General features: G+C 49.1%; 1 protein-coding gene and 1 long non-coding RNA gene across 3 annotated transcripts in view; both read right to left on the minus strand.

Annotated features, from left to right (window-relative positions):
* Positions 1-2,921, minus strand: part of LOC144671777 (uncharacterized) — a 16,376-nt gene extending 13,455 nt beyond the window's left edge. The window contains exon 1 of the long non-coding RNA XR_013574008.1: positions 2,871-2,921. This is a non-coding gene — a long non-coding RNA (uncharacterized LOC144671777). The remainder of the gene's footprint in view (positions 1-2,870) is intronic.
* Positions 2,798-14,942, minus strand: LOC144671776 (uncharacterized). Of its 2 annotated transcripts, XM_078533809.1 has the most exons (8): positions 14,886-14,942; positions 13,397-13,459; positions 11,838-11,900; positions 10,279-10,341; positions 8,788-8,850; positions 7,162-7,223; positions 4,430-4,491; positions 2,798-2,933 (listed from the first exon to the last, which is right to left on the minus strand). In XM_078533809.1, exons 1-6 carry the CDS (start codon positions 14,919-14,921, stop codon positions 7,206-7,208), a joined length of 306 nt encoding a protein of 101 aa, XP_078389935.1. In that variant the 5' UTR covers positions 14,922-14,942; the 3' UTR covers positions 2,798-2,933; positions 4,430-4,491; positions 7,162-7,205. The 2 variants fall into 2 exon arrangements, with proteins under 2 accessions (XP_078389935.1, XP_078389936.1); XM_078533810.1 differs by lacking the exons at positions 7,162-7,223; positions 14,886-14,942 and having other exon boundaries at positions 2,871-2,933; positions 11,790-11,900; positions 13,397-13,453.
* Positions 14,943-15,066: the final 124 nt, after the last annotated feature.

Below are 15,066 nucleotides of genomic sequence, written 5' to 3' on the forward strand. Positions count from 1 at the left end.
GTAGGAACAGCACAGGGTTAGATAATGAGTAAAGCTCCCTCTACACTGTCCCCATCAAACACTCCCAGGACAGGTACAGCACGGGGTTAGATACAGAGTAAAGCTCCCTCTACACTGTCCCCATCAAACACTCCCAGGACAGGTACAGCACGGGGTTAGATACAGAGTAAAGCTCCCTCTAAACTGTCCCCATCAAACACTCCCAGGACAGGTACAGCACGGGGTTAGATACAGAGTAAAGCTCCCTCTACACTGTCCCCATCAAACAATCCCAGGGCAGGAACAACACGGGGTTAGATACAGAGTAAAGCTCCCTCTACACTGTCTCCATCAAACACTCCCAGGACAGGTACAACACGGGGTTAGATACAGAGTAAAGCTCCCTCTAAACTGTCCCCATCAAACACTCCCAGGACAGGTACAGCATTGGTTTAGATACAGAGTAAAGCTCCCTCTACACTGTCCCCATCAAACAATCCCAGGGCAGTTACATTACAGGGGTAGATACAGGGTATAGCTCTCTCTACTCTATTTCAGTGCATCCAATTCCCATATTAATACAACAGCCTATCCCATGTAAATGCGAGATGTAATTTCTCAAAACAATGGTCCTGCAGCCTCTGCACGAGATCCACCATTTCTGACAGGCTGTGTGGTGGGATAAGGGCTCCAGGAGATTATGTCACTGTCCAGCAGCTTTTATTTCTGATTTACAAAGAACAGACATCGGCCTCTGTCTCCTCTACCACTCCCAGCAGACAGAACTGGGTTTCAACCCAGCTCCTGACAGCTGAGAGCCACTGACAAAGCTACAGAATCCAGTCCCTTCTCTGTAATAGTTTCAATGTGAAGTCAGGCACTCGATGGTGGACGTCACTCAGAGTCTCCCAATGGATTACAGAATCCACGGGGTTCAAAACGTGAACCGCTTTAAACAGATGATGTCCAACAGCTGGACAAACATTCTCACAAAAACTCTCCGGCCATTTCCCCCACAACGTAACAGTGAGCACTGAGACCCCTCCTCCTCACTCCTAACCATCACCATCCACCAGGGCAAAGTACAGATCTTGTCCCAGTTATACATGGCACAGCAGGGTCACAGGTCAGACACTGACTGCTTCCTAAGCTGGGCTTGTGTGTTACTCTGAGCCACAGTCCTTGGCCATACATGCTCATGGGGGAAGAGCAGGTATGGTGGCGGCGAGCTCTGGGTCAGACTGAACACAAGGTAAGAATCGTACCTGTGACAAGGCGATGCTGTCAGGATTAGTGCTCATTACACGAGTCAGTCTCGGATTCCAATCTGCAACATAATCCGAGAAAATGCTGAGTTACAAAGATGAACAGAATTTAGGTAGGTCAGGAGCAGGGGCCAGAGGCAAAATGATTTCCAATTGTATGGAGCCATTCACTCACGACAGGTACAACACAGGGTTAGATGCAGAGTAAAGCTCCCGCTGCACTGTCGCCATCAAACACTCCCAGGACAGGAACAGCACGGGTTAGATATAGAGTAAAGCTCCCTCTACACTGTCCCCATCAAACAATCCCAGGACAGGAACAGCACGGGGTTAGGTCTAGAGTAAAGCTCCCTCTAAACTGTCCCCATCAAACACTCCCAGGACAGGTACAGCATGGGTTTAAATACAGAATGAAGCTCCCTCTAAACTGTCCCCATGAAACAATACCAGGGCAGGAACAGCACGGCGTTAGATAAAGAGTAAAGCTCCCTCTACACTGTCCCCATCAAACAATCCCAGGACAGGAACAGCACGGGGTTAGGTCTAGAGTAAAGCTCCCTCTAAACTGTCCCCATCATACAGTCCCAGGACAGGTACAGCACGAGGTAAGATACAGAGTAAAGCTCCCTCTAAACTGTCCCCATCAAACACTCCCAGGACAGGTACAGCACGGGGTTAGATACAGAGTAAAGCTCCCTCTACACTGTCTCCATCAAACACTCCCAGGACAGGTACAACACGGGGTTAGATACAGAGTAAAGCTCCCTCTAAACTGTCCCCATCAAACACTCCCAGGACAGGTACAGCATTGGTTTAGACACAGAGTAAAGCTCCCTCTACACTGTCCCCATCAAACAATCCCAGGGCAGTTACATTACAGGGGTAGATACAGGGTATAGCTCTCTCTACTCTATTTCAGTGCATCCAATTCCCATATTAATACAACAGCCTATCCCATGTAAATGCGAGATGTAATTTCTCAAAACAATGGTCCTGCAGCCTCTGCACGAGATCCACCATTTCTGACAGGCTGTGTGGTGGGATAAGGGCTCCAGGAGATTATGTCACTGTCCAGCAGCTTTTATTTCTGATTTACAAAGAACAGACATCGGCCTCTGTCTCCTCTACCACTCCCAGCAGACAGAACTGGGTTTCAACCCAGCTCCTGACAGCTGAGAGCCACTGACAAAGCAACAGAATCCAGTCCCTTTTCTGTAATAGTTTCAATGTGAAGTCAGGCTCTCGATGGTGGACGTCACGCAGAGTCTCCCAATGGATTACAGAATCCACGGGGTTCAAAACGTGAACCGCTTTAAACAGATGATGTCCAACAGCTGGACAAACATTCTCACAAAAACTCTCCGGCCATTTCCCCCACAACGTAACAGTGAGCACTGAGACCCCTCCTCCTCACTCCTAACCATCACCATCCACCAGGGCAAAGTACAGATCTTGTCCCAGTTATACATGGCACAGCAGGGTCACAGGTCAGACACTGACTGCTTCCTAAGCTGGGCTTGTGTGTTACTCTGAGCCACAGTCCTTGGCCATACATGCTCATGGGGCAAGAGCAGGTACGGTGGCGGCGAGCTCTGGGTCAGACTGAACACAAGGTAAGAATCGTACCTGTGACACTGCGATGCTGTCAGGATTAGTGCTCATTACACGAGTCAGTTTTTCGATTCCAATCTGCAACATAATCCGAGAAAATGCTGAGTTACAAAGATGAACAGAATTCAGGTAGGTCAGGAGCAGAGGCCAGAGGCAAAATGATTTCCAATTGTATGGAGCCATTCACTCACGACAGGTACAACACAGGGTTAGATACAGAGTAAAGCTCCCGCTGCACTGTCGCCATCAAACACTCCCAGGACAGGAACAGCACGGGTTAGATCTAGAGTAAAGCTCCCTCGACACTGTCCCCATCAAACAATCCCAGGACAGGAACAGCACGGGGTTAGGTCTATTGTAAAGCTCCCTCTAAACTGTCCCCATCAAACACTCCAAGGACAGGTACAGCACGGGGTTAGATATAGAGTAAAGCGCTCCTCTCCGCTGTCCCCATCAAACACTCCCAGGACAGGTACAGCACAGGGTTAGATACAGAGTAAAGCTCCCTTTAAACCGTCTCCATCAGACACTCCCAGGACAGGTACAGCATGGGTTTAAATACAGAGTGAAGCTCCCTCTAAACTGTCCCCATCAAACAATACCAGGGCAGGAACAGCACGGGGTTAGATACAGAGTAAAGCTCCCTCTACGCTGTCCCCATCATACAGTCCCAGGACAGGTACAGCACGAGGTAAGATACAGAGTAAAGCTCCCTCTAAACTGTCCCCATCAAACACTCCCAGGACAGGTACAGCACGGGGTTAGATACAGAGTAAAGCTCCCTCTACACTGTCCCCATCAAACAATCCCAGGGCAGTTACATTACAGGGGTAGATACAGGGTATAGCTCTCTCTACTCTATTTCAGTGCATCCAATTCCCATATTAATACAACAGCCTATCCCATGTAAATGCGAGATGTAATTTCTCAAAACAATGGTCCTGCAGCCTCTGCACGAGATCCACCATTTCTGACAGGCTGTGTGGTGGGACAAGGGCTCCAGGAGATTTTGTCACTGTCCAGCAGCTTTTATTTCTGATTTACAATGAACAGACATCGGCCTCTGTCTCCACCACCACTCCAAGCAGACAGAACTGGGTTTAAACCCAGCTCCTGACAGCTGAGAGCCACTGACAAAGCTACAGAATCCAGTCCCTTCTCTGTAATAGTTTCAATGTGAAGTCAGGCTCTCGATGGTGGACGTTACTCAGAGTCTCCCAATGGATTACAGAATCCACGGGGTTCAAAACGTGAACCGCTTTAAACAGATGATGTCCAACAGCTGGACAAACATTCTCACAAAATCTCTCCGGCCATTTCCCCCACACCGTAACAGTGAGCACTGAGACCCCTCCTCCTCACTCCTAACCATCACCATCCACCAGGGCAAAGTACAGATCTTGTCCCAGTTATACATGGCACAGCAGGGTCACAGGTCAGACACTGACTGCTTCCTAAGCTGGGCTTGTGTGTTACTCTGAGCCACAGTCCTTGGCCATACATGCTCACGGGGCAAGAGCAGGTATGGTGGCGGCGAGCTCTGGGTCAGACTGAACACAAGGTAAGAATCGTACCTGTGACACTGCGATGCTGTCAGGATTAGTGCTCATCAAACGAGTCAGTTTCGGATTCCAATCTGCAACATAATCCGAGAAAATGCTGAGTTACAAAGATGAACAGAATTCAGGTAGGTCAGGTGCAGGGGCCAGAGGAAAAATGATTTCCAATTGTATGGAGCCATTCACTCACGACAGGTACAACACAGGGTTAGATACAGAGTAAAGCTCCCGCTGCACTGTCGCCATCAAACACTCCGAGGACAGGAATAGCACGGGTTAGATCTAGAGTAAAGCTACCTCTACACTGTCACCATCAAACAATCCCAGGGCAGGAACAGCACGGGGTTAGGTCTAGAGTAAAGCTCCCTCTAAACTGTCCCCATCAAACACTCCCAGGACAGGTACAGCACGGGGTTAGATGTAGAGTAAAGCGCTCCTCTCCGCTGTCCCCATCAAACACACCCAGGACAGCTACGGCACGGGGTTAGATACAGAGTAAAGCTCCCATTAAACTGTCTCCATCAGACACTCCCAGGACAGGTACAGCATGGGTTTAAATACAGAGTGAAGCTCCCTCTAAACTGTGCCCATTAAACAAACCCAGGGCAGGAACAGCATGGGGTTAGATCTAGAGTAAAGCTCCTTCTACACTGTCCCCGTCAAACAATGGCAGGGCAGGAACAGCACAGGGTTAGGTCTAGAGTAAAGCTACCTCTAAACTGTCCCCATCAAACACTCCCAGGACAGGTACAGCACGGGGTTAGATATAGAGTAAAGCTCCCTTTAAACCGTCTCCATCAGACACTCACAGGACAGGTACAGCATGGGTTTAAATACAGAGTGAAGCTCCCTCTAAAATGTCCCCATGAAACAATACCAGGGCAGGAACAGCACGGGGTTAGATACAGAGTAAAGCTCCCTCTACGCTGTCCCCATCATACAGTCCCAGGACAGGTACAGCACGAGGTAAGATACAGAGTAAAGCTCCCTCTAAACTGTCCCCATCAAACACTCCCAGGACAGGTACAGCACGGGGTTAGATACAGAGTAAAGCTCCCTCTAAACTGTCCCCATCAAACAATCCCAGGGCAGGAACAACACGGGGTTAGATACAGAGTAAAGCTCCATCTACACTGTCTCCATCAAACACTCCCAGGACAGGTACAGCACGGGGGTATATATAGAGTAAAGCGCTCCTCTCCGCTGTCCCCATCAAAAACACCCAGGACAGCTACGGCACGGGGTTAGATACAGAGTAAAGCTCCCTCTACACTGTCCCCATCAAACACTCCCAGGACAGGTACAGCACGGGGTTAGATACAGAGTAAAGCGTCCTCTAAACCGTGCCCATTAAACAAACCCAGGGCAGGAACAGCATGGGGTTAGATCTAGAGTAAAGCTCCTTCTACACTGTTCCCGTCAAACAATGGCAGGGCAGGAACAGCACAGGGTTAGGTCTAGAGTAAAGCTACCTCTAAACTGTCCCCATCAAACAATCCCAGGGTAGGAACAGCACAGGGTTAGATAATGAGTAAAGCTCCCTCTACACTGTCCCCATCAAACACTCCCAGGACAGGTACAGCACGGGGTTAGATACAGAGTAAAGCTCCCTCTACACTGTCCCCATCAAACACTCCCAGGACAGGTACAGCACGGGGTTAGATACAGAGTAAAGCTCCCTCTAAACTGTCCCCATCAAACACTCCCAGGACAGGTACAGCACGGGGTTAGATACAGAGTAAAGCTCCCTCTACACTGTCCCCATCAAACAATCCCAGGGCAGGAACAACACGGGGTTAGATACAGAGTAAAGCTCCCTCTACACTGTCTCCATCAAACACTCCCAGGACAGGTACAACACGGGGTTAGATACAGAGTAAAGCTCCCTCTAAACTGTCCCCATCAAACACTCCCAGGACAGGTACAGCATTGGTTTAGATACAGAGTAAAGCTCCCTCTACACTGTCCCCATCAAACAATCCCAGGGCAGTTACATTACAGGGGTAGATACAGGGTATAGCTCTCTCTACTCTATTTCAGTGCATCCAATTCCCATATTAATACAACAGCCTATCCCATGTAAATGCGAGATGTAATTTCTCAAAACAATGGTCCTGCAGCCTCTGCACGAGATCCACCATTTCTGACAGGCTGTGTGGTGGGATAAGGGCTCCAGGAGATTATGTCACTGTCCAGCAGCTTTTATTTCTGATTTACAAAGAACAGACATCGGCCTCTGTCTCCTCTACCACTCCCAGCAGACAGAACTGGGTTTCAACCCAGCTCCTGACAGCTGAGAGCCACTGACAAAGCTACAGAATCCAGTCCCTTCTCTGTAATAGTTTCAATGTGAAGTCAGGCACTCGATGGTGGACGTCACTCAGAGTCTCCCAATGGATTACAGAATCCACGGGGTTCAAAACGTGAACCGCTTTAAACAGATGATGTCCAACAGCTGGACAAACATTCTCACAAAAACTCTCCGGCCATTTCCCCCACAACGTAACAGTGAGCACTGAGACCCCTCCTCCTCACTCCTAACCATCGCCATCCACCAGGGCAAAGTACAGATCTTGTCCCAGTTATACATGGCACAGCAGGGTCACAGGTCAGACACTGACTGCTTCCTAAGCTGGGCTTGTGTGTTACTCTGAGCCACAGTCCTTGGCCATACATGCTCATGGGGGAAGAGCAGGTATGGTGGCGGCGAGCTCTGGGTCAGACTGAACACAAGGTAAGAATCGTACCTGTGACAAGGCGATGCTGTCAGGATTAGTGCTCATTACACGAGTCAGTCTCGGATTCCAATCTGCAACATAATCCGAGAAAATGCTGAGTTACAAAGATGAACAGAATTTAGGTAGGTCAGGAGCAGGGGCCAGAGGCAAAATGATTTCCAATTGTATGGAGCCATTCACTCACGACAGGTACAACACAGGGTTAGATGCAGAGTAAAGCTCCCGCTGCACTGTCGCCATCAAACACTCCCAGGACAGGAACAGCACGGGTTAGATATAGAGTAAAGCTCCCTCTACACTGTCCCCATCAAACAATCCCAGGACAGGAACAGCACGGGGTTAGGTCTAGAGTAAAGCTCCCTCTAAACTGTCCCCATCAAACACTCCCAGGACAGGTACAGCATGGGTTTAAATACAGAATGAAGCTCCCTCTAAACTGTCCCCATGAAACAATACCAGGGCAGGAACAGCACGGCGTTAGATAAAGAGTAAAGCTCCCTCTACACTGTCCCCATCAAACAATCCCAGGACAGGAACAGCACGGGGTTAGGTCTAGAGTAAAGCTCCCTCTAAACTGTCCCCATCATACAGTCCCAGGACAGGTACAGCACGAGGTAAGATACAGAGTAAAGCTCCCTCTAAACTGTCCCCATCAAACACTCCCAGGACAGGTACAGCACGGGGTTAGATACAGAGTAAAGCTCCCTCTACACTGTCTCCATCATACAGTCCCAGGACAGGTACAACACGGGGTTAGATACAGAGTAAAGCTCCCTCTAAACTGTCCCCATCAAACACTCCCAGGACAGGTACAGCATTGGTTTAGACACAGAGTAAAGCTCCCTCTACACTGTCCCCATCAAACAATCCCAGGGCAGTTACATTACAGGGGTAGATACAGGGTATAGCTCTCTCTACTCTATTTCAGTGCATCCAATTCCCATATTAATACAACAGCCTATCCCATGTAAATGCGAGATGTAATTTCTCAAAACAATGGTCCTGCAGCCTCTGCACGAGATCCACCATTTCTGACAGGCTGTGTGGTGGGATAAGGGCTCCAGGAGATTATGTCACTGTCCAGCAGCTTTTATTTCTGATTTACAAAGAACAGACATCGGCCTCTGTCTCCTCTACCACTCCCAGCAGACAGAACTGGGTTTCAACCCAGCTCCTGACAGCTGAGAGCCACTGACAAAGCAACAGAATCCAGTCCCTTTTCTGTAATAGTTTCAATGTGAAGTCAGGCTCTCGATGGTGGACGTCACGCAGAGTCTCCCAATGGATTACAGAATCCACGGGGTTCAAAACGTGAACCGCTTTAAACAGATGATGTCCAACAGCTGGACAAACATTCTCACAAAAACTCTCCGGCCATTTCCCCCACAACGTAACAGTGAGCACTGAGACCCCTCCTCCTCACTCCTAACCATCACCATCCACCAGGGCAAAGTACAGATCTTGTCCCAGTTATACATGGCACAGCAGGGTCACAGGTCAGACACTGACTGCTTCCTAAGCTGGGCTTGTGTGTTACTCTGAGCCACAGTCCTTGGCCATACATGCTCATGGGGCAAGAGCAGGTACGGTGGCGGCGAGCTCTGGGTCAGACTGAACACAAGGTAAGAATCGTACCTGTGACACTGCGATGCTGTCAGGATTAGTGCTCATTACACGAGTCAGTTTTTCGATTCCAATCTGCAACATAATCCGAGAAAATGCTGAGTTACAAAGATGAACAGAATTCAGGTAGGTCAGGAGCAGAGGCCAGAGGCAAAATGATTTCCAATTGTATGGAGCCATTCACTCACGACAGGTACAACACAGGGTTAGATACAGAGTAAAGCTCCCTCTACACTGTCCCCATCAAACACTCCCAGGACAGGAACAGCACGGGGTTAGGTCTATTGTAAAGCTCCCTCTAAACTGTCCCCATCAAACACTCCCAGGACAGGTACAGCACGGGGTTAGATATAGAGTAAAGCGCTCCTCTCCGCTGTCCCCATCAAACACTCCCAGGACAGGTACAGCACGGGGTTAGATACAGAGTAAAGCTCCCTTTAAACCGTCTCCATCAGACACTCCCAGGACAGGCACAGCATGGGTTTAAATACAGAGTGAAGCTCCCTCTAAACTGTCCCCATCAAACAATACCAGGGCAGGAACAGCACGGGGTTAGATACAGAGTAAAGCTCCCTCTACGCTGTCCCCATCATACAGTCCCAGGACAGGTACAGCATGAGGTAAGATACAGAGTAAAGCTCCCTCTAAACTGTCCCCATCAAACACTCCCAGGACAGGTACAGCACGGGGTTAGATACAGAGTAAAGCTCCCTCTACACTGTCCCCATCAAACAATCCCAGGGCAGTTACATTACAGGGGTAGATACAGGGTATAGCTCTCTCTACTCTATTTCAGTGCATCCAATTCCCATATTAATACAACAGCCTATCCCATGTAAATGCGAGATGTAATTTCTCAAAACAATGGTCCTGCAGCCTCTGCACGAGATCCACCATTTCTGACAGGCTGTGTGGTGGGACAAGGGCTCCAGGAGATTTTGTCACTGTCCAGCAGCTTTTATTTCTGATTTACAATGAACAGACATCGGCCTCTGTCTCCTCCACCACTCCCAGCAGACAGAACTGGGTTTAAACCCAGCTCCTGACAGCTGAGAGCCACTGACAAAGCTACAGAATCCAGTCCCTTCTCTGCAATAGTTTCAATGTGAAGTCAGGCTCTCGATGGTGGACGTTACTCAGAGTCTCCCAATGGATTACAGAATCCACGGGGTTCAAAACGTGAACCGCTTTAAACAGATGATGTCCAACAGCTGGACAAACATTCTCACAAAAACTCTCCGGCCATTTCCCCCACACCGTAACAGTGAGCACTGAGACCCCTCCTCCTCACTCCTAACCATCACCATCCACCAGGGCAAAGTACAGATCTTGTCCCAGTTATACATGGCACAGCAGGGTCACAGGTCAGATACTGACTGCTTCCTAAGCTGGGCCTGTGTGTTACTCTGAGCCACAGTCCTTGGCCATACATGCTCATGGGGCAAGAGCAGGTACGGTGGCGGCGAGCTCTGGGTCAGACTGAACACAAGGTAAGAATCGTACCTGTGACACTGCGATGCTGTCAGGATTAGTTCTCATTACACGAGTCAGTTTTTCGATTCCAATCTGCAACATAATCCGAGAAAATGCTGAGTTACAAAGATGAACAGAATTCAGGTAGGTCAGGAGCAGGGGCCAGAGGCAAAATGATTTCCAATTGTATGGAGCCATTCACTCACGACAGGTACAACACAGGGTTAGATACAGAGTAAAGCTCCCGCTGCACTGTCGCTATCAAACACTCCCAGGACAGGAACAACACGGGTTAGATCTAGAGTAAAGCTCCCTCTACACTGTCCCCATCAAACAATCCCAGGACAGGAACAGCACGGGGTTAGGTCTAGAGTAAAGCTCCCTCTAAACTGTCCCCATCAAACACTCCCAGGACAGGTACAGCACGGGGTTAGATATAGAGTAAAGTGCTCCTCTCCGCTGTCCCCATCAAACACTCCCAGGACAGGTACAGCACGGGGTTAGATACAGAGTAAAGCTCCCTTTAAACTGTCTCCATCAGACACTCCCAGGACAGGTACAGCATGGGTTTAAATACAGAGTGAAGCTCCCTCTAAACTGTCCCCATCAAACAATCCCAGGGCAGGAACAACACGGGGTTAGATACAGAGTAAAGCTCCCTCTACACTGTCTCCATCAAACACTCCCAGGACAGGTACAACACGGGGTTCCATACAGAGTAAAGCTCCCTCTAAACTGTCCCCATCAAACACTCCCAGGACAGGTACAGCATGGGTTTAGATACAGAGTAAAGCTCCCTCTACACTGTCCCCATCAAACAATCCCAGGGCAGTTACATTACAGGGGTAGATACAGGGTATAGCTCTCTCTACTCTATTTCAGTGCATCCAATTCCCATATTAATACAACAGCCTATCCCATGTAAATGCGAGATGTAATTTCTCAAAACAATGGTCCTGCAGCCTCTGCACGAGATCCACCATTTCTGACAGGCTGTGTGGTGGGATAAGGGCTCCAGGAGATTATGTCACTGTCCAGCAGCTTTTATTTCTGATTTACAAAGAACAGACATCGGCCTCTGTCTCCTCCACCACTCCAAGCAGACAGAATTGGGTTTCAACCCAGCTCCTGACAGCTGAGAGCCACTGACAAAGCAACAGAATCCAGTCCCTTCTCTGTAATAGTTTCAATGTGAAGTCAGGCTCTCGATGGTGGACGTTACTCAGAGTCTCCCAATGGATTACAGAATCCACGGGGTTCAAAACGTGAACCGCTTTAAACAGATGATGTCCAACAGCTGGACAAACATTCTCACAAAAACTCTCCGGCCATTTCCCCCACACCGTAACAGTGAGCACTGAGACCCCTCCTCCTCACTCCTAACCATCACCATCCACCAGGGCAAAGTACAGATCTTGTCCCAGTTATACATGGCACAGCAGGGTCACAGGTCAGACACTGACTGCTTCCTAAACTGGGCTTGTGTGTTACTCTGAGCCACAGTCCATGGCCATACATGCTCATGGGGCAAGAGCAGGCACGGTGGCGGCGAGCTCTGGGTCAGACTGAACACAAGGTAAGAATCGTACCTGTGACACTGCGATGCTGTCAGGATTAGTGCTCATTACACGAGTCAGTTTTTCGATTCCAATCTGCAACATAATCCGAGAAAATGCTGAGTTACAAAGATGAACAGAATTCAGGTAGGTCAGGTGCAGGGGCCAGAGGCAAAATGATTTCCAATTGTATGGAGCCATTCACTCACGACAGGTACAACACAGGGTTAGATACAGAGTAAAGCTCCCTCTACACTGTCCCCATCAAACACTCCCAGGACAGGAACAGCACGGGTTAGATCTAGAGTAAAGCTCCCTCTACACTGTCCCCATCAAACAATCCCAGGACAGGAACAGCACGGGGTTAGGTCTAGAGTAAAGCTCCCTCTAAACTGTCCCCATCAAACACTCCCAGGACAGGTACAGCACGGGGATAGATATAGAGTAAAGCGCTCCTCTCCGCTGTCCCCATCAAACACTCCCAGGACAGGTACAGCACGGGGTTAGATACAGAGTAAAGCTCCCTCTAAACTGTCCCCATCATACAGTCCCAGGACAGGTACAGCACGAGGTAAGATACAGAGTAAAGCTCCCTCTAAACTGTCCCCATCAAACACTCCCAGGACAGGTACAGCACGGGGTTAGATACAGAGTAAAGCTCCCTCTACACTGTCTCCATCAAACACTCCCAGGACAGGTACAACACGGGGTTAGATACAGAGAAAAGCTCCCTCTAAACTGTCCCCATCAAACACTCCCAGGACAGGTACAGCATTGGTTTAGATACAGAGTAAAGCTCCCTCTACACTGTCCCCATCAAACAATCCCAGGGCAGTTACATTACAGGGGTAGATACAGGGTATAGCTCTCTCTACTCTATTTCAGTGCATCCAATTCCCATATTAATACAACAGCCTATCCCATGTAAATGCGAGATGTAATTTCTCAAAACAATGGTCCTGCAGCCTCTGCACGAGATCCACCATTTCTGACAGGCTGTGTGGTGGGATAAGGGCTCCAGGAGATTATGTCACTGTCCAGCAGCTTTTATTTCTGATTTACAAAGAACAGACATCGGCCTCTGTCTCCTCTACCACTCCCAGCAGACAGAACTGGGTTTCAACCCAGCTCCTGACAGCTGAGAGCCACTGACAAAGCAACAGAATCCAGTCCCTTCTCTGTAATAGTTTCAATGTGAAGTCAGGCTCTCGATGGTGGACGTTACTCAGAGTCTCCCAATGGATTACAGAATCCACGGGGTTCAAAACGTGAACCGCTTTAAACAGATGATGTCCAACAGCTGGACAAACATTCTCACAAAAACTCTCCGGCCATTTCCCCCACACCGTAACAGTGAGCACTGAGACCCCTCCTCCTCACTCCTAACCATCACCATCCACCAGGGCAAAGTACAGATCTTGTCCCAGTTATACATGGCACAGCAGGGTCACAGGTCAGACACTGACTGCTTCCTAAGCTGGGCTTGTGTGTTACTCTGAGCCACAGTCCATGGCCATACATGCTCATGGGGCAAGAGCAGGTACGGTGGCGGCGAGCTCTGGGTCAGACTGAACACAAGGTAAGAATCGTACCTGTGACACTGCGATGCTGTCAGGATTAGTGCTCATTACACGAGTCAGTTTTTCGATTCCAATCTGCAACATAATCCGAGAAAATGCTGAGTTACAAAGATGAACAGAATTCAGGTAGGTCAGGAGCAGAGGCCAGAGGCAAAATGATTTCCACTTGTATGGAGCCATTCACTCACGACAGGTACAACACAGGGTTAGATACAGAGTAAAGCTCCCTCTACACTGTCCCCATCAAACACTCCCAGGACAGGAACAGCACGGGGTTAGGTCTATTGTAAAGCTCCCTCTAAACTGTCCCCATCAAACACTCCCAGGACAGGTACAGCACGGGGTTAGATATAGAGTAAAGCGCTCCTCTCCGCTGTCCCCATCAAACACTCCCAGGACAGGTACAGCACGGGGTTAGATAGAGTAAAGCTCCCTTTAAACCGTCTCCATCAGACACTCCCAGGACAGGTACAGCATGGGTTTAAATACAGAGTGAAGCTCCCTCTAAACTGTCCCCATGAAACAATACCAGGGCAGGAACAGCACGGGGTTAGATACAGAGTAAAGCTCCCTCTACGCTGTCCCCATCATACAGTCCCAGGACAGGTACAGCACGAGGTAAGATACAGAGTAAAGCTCCCTCTAAACTGTCCCCATCAAACACTCCCAGGACAGGTACAGCACGGGGTTAGATACAGAGTAAAGCTCGCTCTACACTGTCCCCATCAAACAATCCCAGGGCAGTTACATTACAGGGGTAGATACAGGGTATAGCTCTCTCTACTCTATTTCAGTGCATCCAATTCCCATATTAATACAACAGCCTATCCCATGTAAATGCGAGATGTAATTTCTCAAAACAATGGTCCTGCAGCCTCTGCACGAGATCCACCATTTCTGACAGGCTGTGTGGTGGGACAAGGGCTCCAGGAGATTATGTCACTGTCCAGCAGCTTTTATTTCTGATTTACAATGAACAGACATCGGCCTCTGTCTCCTCCACCACTCCCAGCAGACAGAACTGGGTTTAAACCCAGCTCCTGACAGCTGAGAGCCACTGACAAAGCTACAGAATCCAGTCCCTTCTCTGTAATAGTTTCAATGTGAAGTCAGGCTATCGATGGTGGACGTTACTCAGAGTCTCCCAATGGATTACAGAATCCACGGGGTTCAAAACGTGAACCGCTTTAAACAGATGATGTCCAACAGCTGGACAAACATTCTCACAAAAACTCTCCGGCCATTTCCCCCACACCGTAACAGTGAGCACTGAGACCCCTCCTCCTCACTCCTAACCATCACCATCCACCAGGGCAAAGTACAGATCTTGTCCCAGTTATACATGGCACAGCAGGGTCACAGGTCAGATACTGACTGCTTCCTAAGCTGGGCCTGTGTGTTACTCTGAGCCACAGTCCTTGGCCATACATGCTCATGGGGCAAGAGCAGGTACGGTGGCGGCGAGCTCTGGGTCAGACTGAACACAAGGTAAGAATCGTACCTGTGACACTGCGATGCTGTCAGGATTAGTTCTCATTACACGAGGCAGTTTTTCGATTCCAATCTGCAACATAATCCGAGAAAATGCTGAGTTACAAAGATGAACAGAATTCAGGTAGGTCAGGAGCAGGGGCCAGAGGCAAAATGATTTCCAATTGTATGGAGCCATTCACTCACGACAG

The sequence above is a fragment of the Cetorhinus maximus genome, chromosome 34 (genome assembly GCF_964194155.1).
Source record: "Cetorhinus maximus chromosome 34, sCetMax3.hap1.1, whole genome shotgun sequence".
Lineage (NCBI taxonomy): Eukaryota > Metazoa > Chordata > Chondrichthyes > Lamniformes > Cetorhinidae > Cetorhinus > Cetorhinus maximus.

What these genes read in the sequence shown, in the direction of transcription:
- LOC144671776 (XM_078533809.1), bottom strand. Translation starts at nt 14,921, where the DNA reads ATGAGAACTAATCCTGACAGCATCGCAGTGTCACAG. An exon ending in ACAGCATCGCAGTGTCACAG is followed by an intron (nt 11,901 to 13,396) that starts GTACGATTCTTA and finishes ATTATGTTGCAG; the next exon opens with ATTGGAATCGAAAAACTGAC. An exon ending in ACAGCATCGCAGTGTCACAG is followed by an intron (nt 8,851 to 10,278) that starts GTACGATTCTTA and finishes ATTATGTTGCAG; the next exon opens with ATTGGAATCGAAAAACTGAC.